The 16,006-nt window shown below is 34.4% G+C and overlaps 1 protein-coding gene across 2 annotated transcripts in view; it reads left to right on the top strand.

Annotated features, from left to right (window-relative positions):
• LOC131443590 (estrogen-related receptor gamma-like) overlaps window positions 1-16,006 on the top strand; it is a 47,570-nt gene that overhangs the window by 19,653 nt on the left and 11,911 nt on the right. For both annotated transcript variants that reach the window (XM_058613332.1, XM_058613331.1), the window contains exons 5-6: window positions 3,498-3,608; window positions 4,534-4,716. In XM_058613332.1, the coding sequence (XP_058469315.1) occupies window positions 3,498-3,608; window positions 4,534-4,716 (294 nt within the window). The remainder of the gene's footprint in view (window positions 1-3,497; window positions 3,609-4,533; window positions 4,717-16,006) is intronic.

The raw sequence follows: 16,006 nt of genomic DNA, 5'->3' as shown, positions 1-16,006 counted from the left end.
GTGTGTGTGTGTGTCTGTTTTGTTATCCACCAAAGCTATTCTTGGCCTTTTGGTTGTCAGCACATTTCACTGTGAAGAGTTACACTTATGTGTGTGTGTGTGTGTGTGTGTGTGAATGTCAGATCCAAATGCACACAAATATGCCCATATAAAGCACACTTCCTCTAATCGTTGACAACCAGAGTTTGATTTAATCCAGCGTTTGCCAACAGTTGGTGTTAAATCTGATCACACACAAGTAAAAAAAAAAAAAAAGTCCCTCATCCCTCATTACACACCTTAGAGTGGCACCTGTCAAGTGCCTGTGCTGATCAACTCTTACTCTTTGCCCCTTGTGAAAACCCAAAGTGTGAGGGAGGCTTTACCTGCCAAATCTCTCCCTTAATACCACACCAGATTTCTCCAGTGCTAACTCTTCTGTTTTCCCACTTAACTCCCAAAGATGCAAACTCACTCCTTCCCCCTTCTACCCACCAGCGTATGTAACACAGTACAAATACTTTGTCACTGTACTTAAGTACAACATTCACATATCTGTGCTTTACTTTGTTATCTATATTTCTAGCAACTTTTACTTTTACTCCACTACATTTCCTCCAACTATCTTTGTTACTCGCTACTATCAAATAAAATCAGCTGGTAGGATACTTTCCCTTTTGAGGTACTTTATACAAGACTGCCCAAAAGTGATGGGTAGATTGACAATATAGTAGTATTTTCTGTCTTTGAAGGTATACCTTTCCCTGGATTAATTGCAATATGACCTTTGGAGCTGATCATTTTATGTGGTTTTAAGCTTATTTGGCCCCAAAATATCTCAGCTCAAGGGAGCATCCTTAATTATTTAACAGGACGCTGTTTTGTATTAATTACTTTAAAGGGATACGTGAGTAAAAGTACAAGTATCTCACCAGAAAATGACTTTAGTAGAAGTTGAAGTCACTTTTTATAATATTACTTAAGTAAAAGTCTATGACTTTACTGTACTTAAGTATCAAAAGTAATTTTCTGATATAAAATGTACTTTGGTTTTTTGAAGTAAAAGTATTAAAAAAGTGTGAAGTTAGGATTGAGCCATTGTGGCTCAGTGGTAGATCGAGTTGTGTTTCAACTGGAAGGCTGTGGGTTCAATTCCTGGCTCTGCTAGTCTATATGTGTCCTTGAGCAAGACACTTCACCCCATGATTAAATGTGTGAATGGGTGAAAACTATAGTATAAAGCAGCTTATCAAGACTAGAAAAGCTCTATATAAATACTATAAAATGTAGTGGAGTAAAAGTTGCTAGACATATAAATAGTAAAGTACAGATGTGTGTACTTTGTACATCTTTACTTACTTTGAAAACTATATTAAATGTAAATGTAGATCAGTGGGAGTCTCAACGGAAGAGTACTCTCACACAACATCCAAGCATGACATTTACAGGTCGTCTTATGGATGACCACACTGGCTTACAGCAAAGGTCACAAGCCACATTCTCACATCATTACATTGTTATTAGCAGGCTTCTTCCTTTTTTCCCCCCACCTTACCTTTTCTCTCATTCCTGTTCACAAACCATAAATTAATAAAGCCGGAGTTGTGTGAAATTGTTGTAATGTTAATAGCACAAACTATAAAACGAGGAAAATAGCTTTACAAACCAACGATGCAAAAAACGAAGGACCTGCCCATAAACTGATATGACACCGGAGCACAATTAACATGCCTGATTAAAAGGACATTATGTTATTCCATGCCGTGGAAGCAGATGCAGGCTCTCCATAAATATCTGCATTAGTGAGAATAAGCACAGGAGGCCGCAGTCTCAAAGGAATTGGGCGGATCATTGCAAGGTGTCAAGTGGACAAATAATAATACTCTCAGAGTGTCTCTTACAGTCACAAGTGCCATTATAGATCTATTCAGGGCCACTATGGCCATTTACACCGTGTAGATCAGGTAACCCAACGCCACTACTGAAGGCTTCCTGAGTCACGTTCACACTCACTGGACACATGTGTTTTCTTTGGAGATTTACTTGGTGACTGTGACTTTCAGTCTTGCAATGACACACACACAGTGAGAGAGAGAGAGAGACTTAAATCCCCATTGCCTTGGTGATGAGGTTGCCACAATGCTTATTGAGATTAGCAGTTGTCATCAGTTGGGCGTCGTGTTACAGCGTCCCCGGTCAGACATGTCCTGTTCAGTCTCCGTGGGATCATCAAGACGTGTGGGCAGATGAGTGACCAATGTTTTTTGGATTTCTAATAACTGATGGCTTATTTAAATCTGTCATCACGGTCTTTACTGATTAAAATAAGCAATGTCCACGCCTCAGTTTACTTCACTGACCTCAGGAACATCCAAGATGAAGTGAAATGATCTGTTTAGCAGAGGTGGAAAGTAATGAATTGCATTGACTCGCGTTACTGTAACTGAGTAGGTTTTTTGTGTACTTTTTTTTAAAGCCATTTTTAAAATGTGTTATGTTGCTTTTACTTAAGTATGTTTTTTTGAAAGTACTGTACTTCCCTACGTTGTAAATCACATCTGATACTGAGTAAAAGAAAAGGTAGAAAATGTTGGCCTGAATAAAAAAAAAACAGATGAATGATGAGGACAGATGAATGATGAGGACAGGTGAATGATGAGGACAGGTAAATGATGAGGACAGGTGAAGACACGCAGATGATGAGGACAGGTGAATGATGAGGACAGGTGAGGACAGGCGAATGATGAGTGAAGGTGAGGACAGATGAATGATGAGGACAGGCGAATGATGAGGACAGGTGAATGATGAGGACAGGCGAATGATGAGGACAGGTGAATGATGATGACAGGTGAAGACACGCGAATGATGAGGACAGGTGAATGATGAGGACAGGCGAATGATGAGGACAGGTAAGGAAAGGCGAATGATGAGTGAAGGTGAGGACAGATGAATGATGAGGACAGGCGAATGACGAGGACAGGTGAATGATGATGGGGTGAATTGTCATTAATTAAGGTCCCTGAGTGAGTGAGTGAGAAAGTTGAAGCATTTGTGACCTTTGACCCATTTTGACTGATACATTACTTGTAAAGTTTTGTCTTTAATTAAAAACAATTAATGTGAGATTTGTTAACAAAGTAACTTTTACTCTGAGTAAATTTTAAACAAGCTACTTTTTTTTTTTCCTTAACTTGAGTACATTTTTAGACCAATACTTTTACTTGTATTTAAGTCTTTTTTCATTTAAAATAATACTCATTTACTTTTCTGTTTATTTCCAAAATCTTCTGAATTTTCCAACAAGTGAACAACCTTTTTTTGTTTAATGACTCTTTATTGCTCTACTCAACAATTCTAGCAGATGATGCACTTTGTATGCTCACTAAAAATGGTATTTTATGTCACATGCTGAAGTGATGATATGTCGATGTGATGTTGTTATACAACAACACACGCTTGTGTACATTTACATCACGACGGTCGTGCATCATTAATATCCTGTGTTTGTGTTTCGATAGGTGTGCGTTTGGACCGAGTGCGAGGCGGCCGGCAGAAGTACAAGAGGAGAATAGATGCAGAAAACAGCCCTTATCTGCACCCACAGAATGTCCTGCCCCAGAAAAAAACATGTAGGTATACACAAGAGATGGGATTTTATATCATTAAAACACTTTTATTAGCTGTGGCAAATATGAACATGACTACAATACATAACACCTACATTAACAGATGAGTGTATTGTTGCTATGGCAGGCTCTTATTTTATCTGCATTGTGGCCTGTGAGTTCAGAACAGTTCAATAATGTTTTCTGTACCGTTGTCCATCAGAGCACTTAATCACTTTTATAGCCAGTGTTTGCTAATGAGCCGGCATTAATCACTGCCTGCTGCAACATTTGAAGTGAAAAGTGGGACACTCTGAATGGCTGTGATGAACTCCTAGTCTACTTTGCACTCGGAAAACATAAAACAACATTGCCGTACGGTGAAAACCCAGCAGATTCGACCTGTATCTCCAGCACATCAACTTCTTCTTCTTGAGTGAAAACAAAAAAAAACTGTCCCACTTTCAGCTTTGCTACAGTAGATGATGAAATCCATCTTTTTGGAAAAATCCTGTGGGGGTTTCAAACGGTTTGTGTAGCGCTGAAAGTGGGGCGATTTTCTCAACCCTTAAAGGAACGCTTAAAATTCAAAAATCACCTAAATTGGAGTTACATCATCCCACTTGGATGAGGCATTCGGGTTCTATAAATTTCAATTAAATTCTTTCAAATTTGACACAGACATTGACTTGGACCAGAGGCAGTGTGTAAAAATGGACATTGTCTCCTCGAGATCTGTGATTTAAATGCCTGCTGTGCTTTATCATGTATCATTATTTGTCTGCACTTGAACTCACCAAGGCCAAAGGTGAAAGGTTAAGGTCACAAAAGGCCTGGCAAAAAAAAGGGTGGTGTATGGAAAATATGTGACCTTTTACGGTTTCAAACATTTACCGCAATCACTACTGAAACTGTTATTATAAATATTATAATCTCTCTCTCTCTGTAGTCTTTATCGGTGGCATGGTGGAGAACAAGGTGGTGTCTCTGTTGCTGGTGGCCGAGCCCGAGGGCATCTTCGCCATGCCGGACCCCACTGTCCCCGAGAGCGACATCAAGGCTCTGACCACACTGTGTGACCTGGCTGACAGGGAGCTGGTGGTCAACATCGGCTGGGCCAAACACATCCCAGGTACTATTTCGGACCAAAGTCTCACTTATCTCACTCAGTTCACTCTCACAATCCATAACACACATTAGCTGACATTAAGTCTATAATCAGATCAGAGGAAGAGATTGTTACTACGAGCGGTTGCCAAGATGCTCACTGGATGCTCAGAGGAGGTCGTGTTAGTGCTGCTTGGTGTTATCTGTCAGTCATCCTCTGCCTTTTTGTGTGTGTGTGTGTGTGTGTGTGCGTGCCATGCCCTTGCCAAGGAGTGTGCTCCTAATATATCAACCAGATGACCAGTGGCCACCTGGAGCTTTTAATTCATTTCCTGGGCAGCAGCCATCTCCCTGTGTTGTCTGAATTACAGAAATCCTTCTGACACTTGGAACACACTTTAGTTTCTCCTTGGACACGTGAACAGCAGAGGGGATGTTCAGAGCTTCTTTTTTTCCCCCCTTTTGGATGAGACAGTGGAAAGCTGAGGTGAGGTGTGTTCTGACATCTTAGGGGGATTAAAATGCTGCTATGCAGCAATGTTGACCGTGGTTGGCAGCGGTCGCAGAGGGTCTGCTTGAAAAAACACTCACAGATTAAATTCAGAGTCATTTCTGGAATCAAATTTAATTTCTCTCAAAGCAACAATTTGATCATGACTTAAAAACATATTTATGGGGAACTGATATTAATTAATAAATGAAAGATAGAATAAATACTAGTGTTGAATTTATGTTGCTGAACAGATTGGTTATTTACATCACAACTGGTTTATCTGCCATTTATTTCCATAAACAATGAAAAAGCCAGATTTTATTCCACGAACTGTCCAAAAACACAAAGATGCCTTGTTTGAAATGTTCTTAAGCTGATAAAAGCACTTAAATTAAAGGACTTAAACAGGGACAGTGGAAACAGTGAAATTTTTGTCAATTTTTTCAGCATTAATAATTTTCAGCTTATTTATCAATTAAAAAATCAGCCAATCAATATCCAATCTTTCTATAATTTATATCATTATAAATCATGTATTTGAGTTTTGAAGCAGTTATCATACAAGGCTGGCAATTTTGATCAATATTATTATTATTACTGTTTCAGCAGTAGGCGTTACAAAGTTATGCTGTGGAGAAAAACATTGCTCACATTCACAAAACTTTGAGTTATTCAAAAAAGCTGAATGTTTAGGAGTTAAAACAATGAACTGAAAAAACACTGATAATTCAGCTGAGCAGTGACCGGAACACAAGTATTATCTTCATGTTTTTGCTTTCACTGAAGAACTGATCGCTTTATCAGGTTGTCCTAACCCAAAACATCACCCGGGAAACACCTGCGTTTTTTTTTTGTTGATATCTTCTCTCTGAGATGCTTACAAAACAAACAAAGTAGGTGTGTTTGTGTATGTGTGTCTCAGTACATTTACTTTACCTTATGTGTCCCCATGTGTCTTTCTATAAAGAGAACATGAAAAAAATGTTTGAGAAAGTGTGTTTGTTGTCCCTCATCACTTTTCCATAGCTTTATTAAAAAAGAACCCCCCCCCCATTCACCATTGTCCTGCTGTCTCACCCCTCCAGGCTGTTGCTGTCTGTCCCTTTCCTCGTGCCATTTTTTTTTTTTTACTGTCTGAGCATGAGCCAGACATAGTCCGACTGATGGGTGTATTTGTAGCCTTTTGCCAGTGGAGGGTTAGGCTGTGAGGGTAGAGCAGTGGTGGAAGACAAACACCCACCTAAGGGGGAAAGAGGGAGAGGGTGGTGAAAAAAGCAATGTTTTCATCAAACTGTCGAGCACATTAATCTTGTCACAAATATAAAGTGCAACTAAAGGTGAACTTCCAGCAGGTGAGTTTCTTCAAATAATAGAGACGAAAGGTGTCACTAGGTGTCGGGGGGGGTGTCAGAGGCAGGGCGGGACAACTCATACAGTGGTTTATATAGATGACTAAATACATTTTATATGGTTCTCAATAGTATTTCAATTCAGGGATGGAGTGAAAAAAATTCAGAGGACAGAATTTTTTTCAGGTGGGGCATTACAGAAAATAATTGAGAACCTCTGTACTAAACTATGACATTTTTGTCAAGTTTTGAATTACGTACTATAAACTATGACTTTTTTGTCAAATTTTGGACGACATGCTATAGTATGACTTTTCTGTCAAATTTTGGACGACATGCTATAGTATGACTTTTTTGTCAAATTTTTATCGACATGCTATAGTAATATTTTTTTGTCAAAATTTGGATGACATACTATCCTATGACATATTAGACAAATTTAGGACGACATTTTATAGTATGACTTTTTTGTCAAATTTTTATCGACATGCTATAGTATGACTTTTTTGTCAAAATTTGGACGACATTTTATAGTATGATTTTTTTGTCAAATTTTGGACGACATACTAATGTATGACTTTTTTGTCAAAATTTGGACGACTTGCTATAGTATGACTTTTTTGTCAAAATTTGGATGACATGTTATAGTATGACATTTTTGTCAAATTTTGGACGACATACTATAGGATGACGTTTTAGTCAAATTTTGGACGACATACTTATCTATGACTTTTTTGTCAAATTGTGGACAACATGCTATAGTATGACTTTAGTCAAAATTTGGATGACATACTATCCTATGACTTTTTAATCAAATTTTGGACGACATGCTATGGTATGATTTTTTTGTCAAATTTTGGACGACATACTAATTATGACTTTTTTGTAAAAATTTGGACGACTTGCTATAGTATGACTTTTTTGTCAAAATTTGGATGACATGCTATAGTATGACTTTTCTGTCAAATTTTGGACGACATCCTATAGTATGACTTTTTAGTCAAATTTTGGACGACATACTTATCTATGACTTTTTTGTCAAAATTTTGACGACATGCTATATTATGACGTTTTAGTCAAATTTTGGACGACATACTTATCTATGACTTTTTTGTAAAAATTTTGACGACATGCTATAGTATGATATGACTTTTTTGTCAAAATTTTGACGACATGCTATAGTATGACTTTTTTGTCAAATTTTTATCGACATGCTATAGTATGACTTTTTTGTCAAAATTTGGACGACATGCTATAGTATGACTTTTCTGTCAAATTTTGGACGACATACTATAGGATGACGTTTCAGTCAAATTTTGGACGACATACTATAGGATGACGTTTTAGTCAAATTTTGGACGACATACTAACCTATGACTTTTTTGTCAAATTTTGGACGACATGCTATAGTATGACTTTTTTGTCAAATTTTGGACGACATGCTATAGTATGACTTTTTTGTCAAATTTTGGACGACATTTTCAAGTTCAAGTTTCAAGTAGTTTATTTGTCAAATGTACTATATGTACGACATACAGCACATATGAAATTGCAGTCCTCTCAGACCCACGGTGCAAAACAGGCAGTAAACATAAATAAACAATCAACAATAAACAATCAACAGACATGAAGTAAACAATCAACAAGAAATACTAACCTATGACTTTTTTGTCAAATTTTGGACGACATACTAAAATATGACTTTTTTGTCAAAATTTGGACGACATGCTATAGTATGACTTTTTTGTCAAATTTTGGACGACATGCTATAGTATGACTTTTTTGTCAAATTTTAGACGACATGCTATAGTATGACTTTTTTGTCAAATTTTGGACGACATGCTATAGTATGATTTTTTTGTCAAATTTTGGACGACATGCTATAGTATGACTTTTTTGTCAAATTTTAGACGACATGCTATAGTATGACTTTTTTGTCAAATTTTGGACGACATGCTATAGTATGATTTTTTTGTCAAATTTTGGACGACATGCTATAGTATGACTTTTCTGTCAAATTTTGGACGACATCCTATAGTATGACGTTTTTGTCAAATTTTGGACGACATGCTATAGTATGACTTTTTTGTCAAATTTTTATCGACATGCTATAGCAATATTTTTTTGTCAAAATTTGGATGACATACTATCCTATGACATATTAGACAAATTTAGGACGACATTTTATAGTATGACTTTTTTGTCAAATTTTTATCGACATGCTATAGTATGACTTTTTTGTCAAAATTTGGACGACATGCTATAGTATGACATTCTTGTCGAAATTTGGATGACATGCTACTGTAGGACTTTTTTGTCATATTTTGGACGACATACTAACCTATGACTTTTCTGTCACATTTTGGACGACAAAGCTATAGTATGACTTTTTTGTCACATTTTGGACGACATACTAATGTATGACTTTTTTTATCAAATTTTGGACGACATGCTATAGTATGACGTTTTAGTCAAATTTTGGACGACATACTTATCTATGACTTTTTTGTCAAAATTTTGACGACATGCTATAGTATGATGTGACTTTTTTGTCAAAATTTTGACGACATGCTATAGTATGACTTTTTTGTCAAATTTTTATCGACATGCTATAGTATGACTTTTTTGTCAAAATTTGGACAACGTGCTATAGTATGACATTTTTGTCAAATTTTGGACGACATACTATAGGATGACGTTTTAGTCAAATTTTGGACGACATACTAACCTATGACTTTTTTGTCAAATTTTGACGACATGCTAAAATATGACTTTTTTGTCACATTTTGGATGACATACTAACCTATGACTTTTTTGTCAAATTTTGGACGACATGCTATAGTATGACTTTTTTGGACGACATGCTATAGTATGACTTTTTTGTCAAATTTTGGACGACATTTTCAAGTTCAAGTTTCAAGTAGTTTATTTGTCAAATGTACTATATATACGACATACAGCACAGATGAAATTGCAGTCCTCTCAGACCCACGGTGCAAAACAGGCAGTAAACATAAATAAACAATCAACAATAAACAATCAACAGACATGAAGTAAACAATCAACAAGAAATACTAACCTATGACTTTTCTGTCACATTTTGGACGACAAGCTATAGTATGACTTTTCTGTCACATTTTGGACAACATGCTATAGTATGACATTTTTGTCAAATTTTGATCGACATGCTATAGTAATATTTTTTTGTCAAAATTTGGATGACATACTATCCTATGACATATTAGACAAATTTAGGACGACATTTTATAGTATGACTTTTTTGTCAAATTTTTATCGACATGCTATAGTATGACTTTTTTGTCAAAATTTGGACGACATTTTATAGTATGATTTTTTTGTCAAATTTTGGACGACATACTAATGTATGACTTTTTTGTCAAAATTTGGACGACTTGCTATAGTATGACTTTTTTGTCAAAATTTGGATGACATGTTATAGTATGACATTTTTGTCAAATTTTGGACGACATACTATAGGATGACGTTTTAGTCAAATTTTGGACGACATACTTATCTATGACTTTTTTGTCAAATTGTGGACAACATGCTATAGTATGACTTTAGTCAAAATTTGGATGACATACTATCCTATGACTTTTTAGTCAAATTTTGGACGACATGCTATGGTATGATTTTTTTGTCAAATTTTGGACGACATACTAATTATGACTTTTTTGTAAAAATTTGGACGACTTGCTATAGTATGACTTTTTTGTCAAAATTTGGATGACATGCTATAGTATGACTTTTCTGTCAAATTTTGGACGACATCCTATAGTATGACTTTTTAGTCAAATTTTGGACGACATACTTATCTATGACTTTTTTGTCAAAATTTTGACGACATGCTATATTATGACGTTTTAGTCAAATTTTGGACGACATACTTATCTATGACTTTTTTGTAAAAATTTTGACGACATGCTATAGTATGATATGACTTTTTTGTCAAAATTTTGACGACATGCTATAGTATGACTTTTTTGTCAAATTTTTATCGACATGCTATAGTATGACTTTTTTGTCAAAATTTGGACGACATGCTATAGTATGACTTTTCTGTCAAATTTTGGACGACATACTATAGGATGACGTTTCAGTCAAATTTTGGACGACATACTATAGGATGACGTTTTAGTCAAATTTTGGACGACATACTAACCTATGACTTTTTTGTCAAATTTTGGACGACATGCTATAGTATGACTTTTTTGTCAAATTTTGGACGACATGCTATAGTATGACTTTTTTGTCAAATTTTGGACGACATTTTCAAGTTCAAGTTTCAAGTAGTTTATTTGTCAAATGTACTATATGTACGACATACAGCACATATGAAATTGCAGTCCTCTCAGACCCACGGTGCAAAACAGGCAGTAAACATAAATAAACAATCAACAATAAACAATCAACAGACATGAAGTAAACAATCAACAAGAAATACTAACCTATGACTTTTTTGTCAAATTTTGGACGACATACTAAAATATGACTTTTTTGTCAAAATTTGGACGACATGCTATAGTATGACTTTTTTGTCAAATTTTGGACGACATGCTATAGTATGACTTTTTTGTCAAATTTTAGACGACATGCTATAGTATGACTTTTTTGTCAAATTTTGGACGACATGCTATAGTATGATTTTTTTGTCAAATTTTGGACGACATGCTATAGTATGACTTTTTTGTCAAATTTTAGACGACATGCTATAGTATGACTTTTTTGTCAAATTTTGGACGACATGCTATAGTATGATTTTTTTGTCAAATTTTGGACGACATGCTATAGTATGACTTTTCTGTCAAATTTTGGACGACATCCTATAGTATGACGTTTTTGTCAAATTTTGGACGACATGCTATAGTATGACTTTTTTGTCAAATTTTTATCGACATGCTATAGCAATATTTTTTTGTCAAAATTTGGATGACATACTATCCTATGACATATTAGACAAATTTAGGACGACATTTTATAGTATGACTTTTTTGTCAAATTTTTATCGACATGCTATAGTATGACTTTTTTGTCAAAATTTGGACGACATGCTATAGTATGACATTCTTGTCGAAATTTGGATGACATGCTACTGTAGGACTTTTTTGTCATATTTTGGACGACATACTAACCTATGACTTTTCTGTCACATTTTGGACGACAAAGCTATAGTATGACTTTTTTGTCACATTTTGGACGACATACTAATGTATGACTTTTTTTATCAAATTTTGGACGACATGCTATAGTATGACATTTTAGTCAAATTTTGGACGACATACTTATCTATGACTTTTTTGTCAAAATTTTGACGACATGCTATAGTATGATGTGACTTTTTTGTCAAAATTTTGACGACATGCTATAGTATGACTTTTTTGTCAAATTTTTATCGACATGCTATAGTATGACTTTTTTGTCAAAATTTGGACAACGTGCTATAGTATGACATTTTTGTCAAATTTTGGACGACATACTATAGGATGACGTTTTAGTCAAATTTTGGACGACATACTAACCTATGACTTTTTTGTCAAATTTTGACAACATGCTAAAATATGACTTTTTTGTCACATTTTGGATGACATACTAACCTATGACTTTTTTGTCAAATTTTGGACGACATGCTATAGTATGACTTTTTTGGACGACATGCTATAGTATGACTTTTTTGTCAAATTTTGGACGACATTTTCAAGTTCAAGTTTCAAGTAGTTTATTTGTCAAATGTACTATATATACGACATACAGCACAGATGAAATTGCAGTCCTCTCAGACCCACGGTGCAAAACAGGCAGTAAACATAAATAAACAATCAACAATAAACAATCAACAGACATGAAGTAAACAATCAACAAGAAATACTAACCTATGACTTTTCTGTCACATTTTGGACGACAAGCTATAGTATGACTTTTCTGTCACATTTTGGACAACATGCTATAGTATGACATTTTTGTCAAATTTTGGACGACATACGATAGGATGACGTTTTGGTCAAATTATGGACGACATACTAACCTTTGACTTTGTTGTCAAATTTTGGACGACATACTAAAATATGACTTTTTTGTCAAATTTTGGACGACATACTAACCTATGACTTTTTTGTCAAATTTTGACGACATGCTAAAATATGACTTTTTTGTCACATTTTGGACGACATAGTAAAATATGACTTTTTTGTCAAAATTTGGACGACATGCTATAGTATGATTTTTTTGTCAAATTTTGGACGACATACTAATGTATGACTTTTTTGTCAAAATTTTGACGACATTCTATAGTATGACTTTTTTGTCAAATTTTTATCGACATGCTTTAGTATGACTTTTTTGTCAAAATTTGGACGACATGCTATAGTATGACTTTTCTGTCAAATTTTGGACGACATACTATAGGATGACGTTTCAGTCAAATTTTGGACGACATACTATAGGATGACGTTTTAGTCAAATTTTGGACGACATACTAACCTATGACTTTTTTGTCAAATTTTGGACGACATGCTATAGTATGACTTTTTTGTCAAAATTTGGACGACATGCTATAGTATGACTTTTTTGTCAAATTTTGGACGACATATTCAAGTTCAAGTTTCAAGTAGTTTATTTGTCAAATGTACTATATGTACGACATACAGCACATATGAAATTGCAGTCCTCTCAGACCCACGGTGCAAAACAGGCAGTAAACATAAATAAACAATCAACAATAAACAATCAACAGACATGAAGTAAACAATCAACAAGAAATACTAACCTATGACTTTTTTGTCAAATTTTGGACGACATACTAAAATATGACTTTTTTGTCAAAATTTGGACGACATGCTATAGTATGACTTTTTTGTCAAATTTTGGACGACATGCTATAGTATGACTTTTTTGTCAAATTTTAGACGACATGCTATAGTATGACTTTTTTGTCAAATTTTGGACGACATGCTATAGTATGATTTTTTTGTCAAATTTTGGACGACATGCTATAGTATGACTTTTCTGTCAAATTTTGGACGACATCCTATAGTATGACATTTTTGTCAAATTTTGGACGACATGCTATAGTATGACTTTTTTGTCAAATTTTGGACGACATGCTATAGCAATATTTTTTTGTCAAAATTTGGATGACATACTATCCTATGACATATTAGACAAATTTAGGATGACATTTTATAGTATGACTTTTTTGTCAAATTTTTATCGACATGCTATAGTATGACTTTTTTGTCAAAATTTGGACGACATACTATCCTATGACATTTTAGACAAATTTAGGACGACATTTTATAGTATGATTTTTTTGTCAAATTTTGGACGACATACTAATGTATGACTTTTTTGTCAAAATTTGGACGACTTGCTATAGTATGACTTTTTTGTCAAAATTTGGATGACATGTTATAGTATGACATTTTTGTCAAATTTTGGACGACATACTATAGGATGACGTTTTAGTCAAATTTTGGACGACATACTTATCTATGACTTTTTTGTCAAATTGTGGACAACATGCTATAGTATGACTTTAGTCAAAATTTGGATGACATACTATCCTATGACTTTTAGTCAAATTTTGGACGACATGCTATGGTATGATTTTTTTGTCAAATTTTGGACGACATACTAATTATGACTTTTTTGTAAAAATTTGGACGACTTGCTATAGTATGACTTTTTTGTCAAATTTTGGACGACATACTATAGGATGACGTTTTAGTCAAATTTTGGACGACATACTAACCTATGACTTTTTTGTCAAATTTTGACGACATGCTAAAATATGACTTCTTTGTCACATTTTGGATGACATACTAACCTATGACTTTTTTGTCAAATTTTGGACGACATGCTATAGTATGACTTTTTTGGACGACATGCTATAGTATGACTTTTTTGTCAAATTTTGGACGACATTTTCAAGTTCAAGTTTCAAGTAGTTTATTTGTCAAATGTACTATATATACGACATACAGCACAGATGAAATTGCAGTCCTCTCAGACCCACGGTGCAAAACAGGCAGTAAACATAAATAAACAATCAACAATAAACAATCAACAGACATGAAGTAAACAATCAACAAGAAATACTAACCTATGACTTTTCTGTCACATTTTGGACGACAAGCTATAGTATGACTTTTCTGTCACATTTTGGACAACATGCTATAGTATGACATTTTTGTCAAATTTTGGACGACATACGATAGGATGACGTTTTGGTCAAATTATGGACGACATACTAACCTTTGACTTTGTTGTCAAATTTTGGACGACATACTAAAATATGACTTTTTTGTCAAATTTTGGACGACATACTAACCTATGACTTTTTTGTCAAATTTTGACGACATGCTAAAATATGACTTTTTTGTCAAATTTTGGACGACATACTAACCTATGACTTTTTTGTCAAATTTTGACGACATGCTAAAATATGACTTTTTTGTCACATTTTGGACGACATAGTAAAATATGACTTTTTTGTCAAAATTTGGACGACATGCTATAGTATGACTTTTTTGTCAAATTTTTATCGACATGCTTTAGTATGACTTTTTTGTCAAAATTTGGACGACATGCTATAGTATGACTTTTCTGTCAAATTTTGGACGACATACTATAGGATGACGTTTCAGTCAAATTTTGGACGACATACTATAGGATGACGTTTTAGTCAAATTTTGGACGACATACTAACCTATGACTTTTTTGTCAAATTTTGGACGACATGCTATAGTATGACTTTTTTGTCAAAATTTGGACGACATGCTATAGTATGACTTTTTTGTCAAATTTTGGACGACATATTCAAGTTCAAGTTTCAAGTAGTTTATTTGTCAAATGTACTATATGTACGACATACAGCACATATGAAATTGCAGTCCTCTCAGACCCACGGTGCAAAACAGGCAGTAAACATAAATAAACAATCAACAATAAACAATCAACAGACATGAAGTAAACAATCAACAAGAAATACTAACCTATGACTTTTTTGTCAAATTTTGGACGACATACTAAAATATGACTTTTTTGTCAAAATTTGGACGACATGCTATAGTATGACTTTTTTGTCAAATTTTGGACGACATGCTATAGTATGACTTTTTTGTCAAATTTTAGACGACATGCTATAGTATGACTTTTTTGTCAAATTTTGGACGACATGCTATAGTATGATTTTTTTGTCAAATTTTGGACGACATGCTATAGTATGACTTTTCTGTCAAATTTTGGACGACATCCTATAGTATGACATTTTTGTCAAATTTTGGACGACATGCTATAGTATGACTTTTTTGTCAAATTTTGGACGACATGCTATAGCAATATTTTTTTGTCAAAATTTGGATGACATACTATCCTATGACATATTAGACAAATTTAGGATGACATTTTATAGTATGACTTTTTTGTCAAATTTTTATCGACATGCTATAGTATGA

This window comes from Solea solea, chromosome 17, assembly GCF_958295425.1.
Source record: "Solea solea chromosome 17, fSolSol10.1, whole genome shotgun sequence".
NCBI lineage: Eukaryota > Metazoa > Chordata > Actinopteri > Pleuronectiformes > Soleidae > Solea > Solea solea.
Note: the sequence above shows the minus strand (reverse complement) of the source record. Positions and strands in the feature narration are given on the sequence as shown.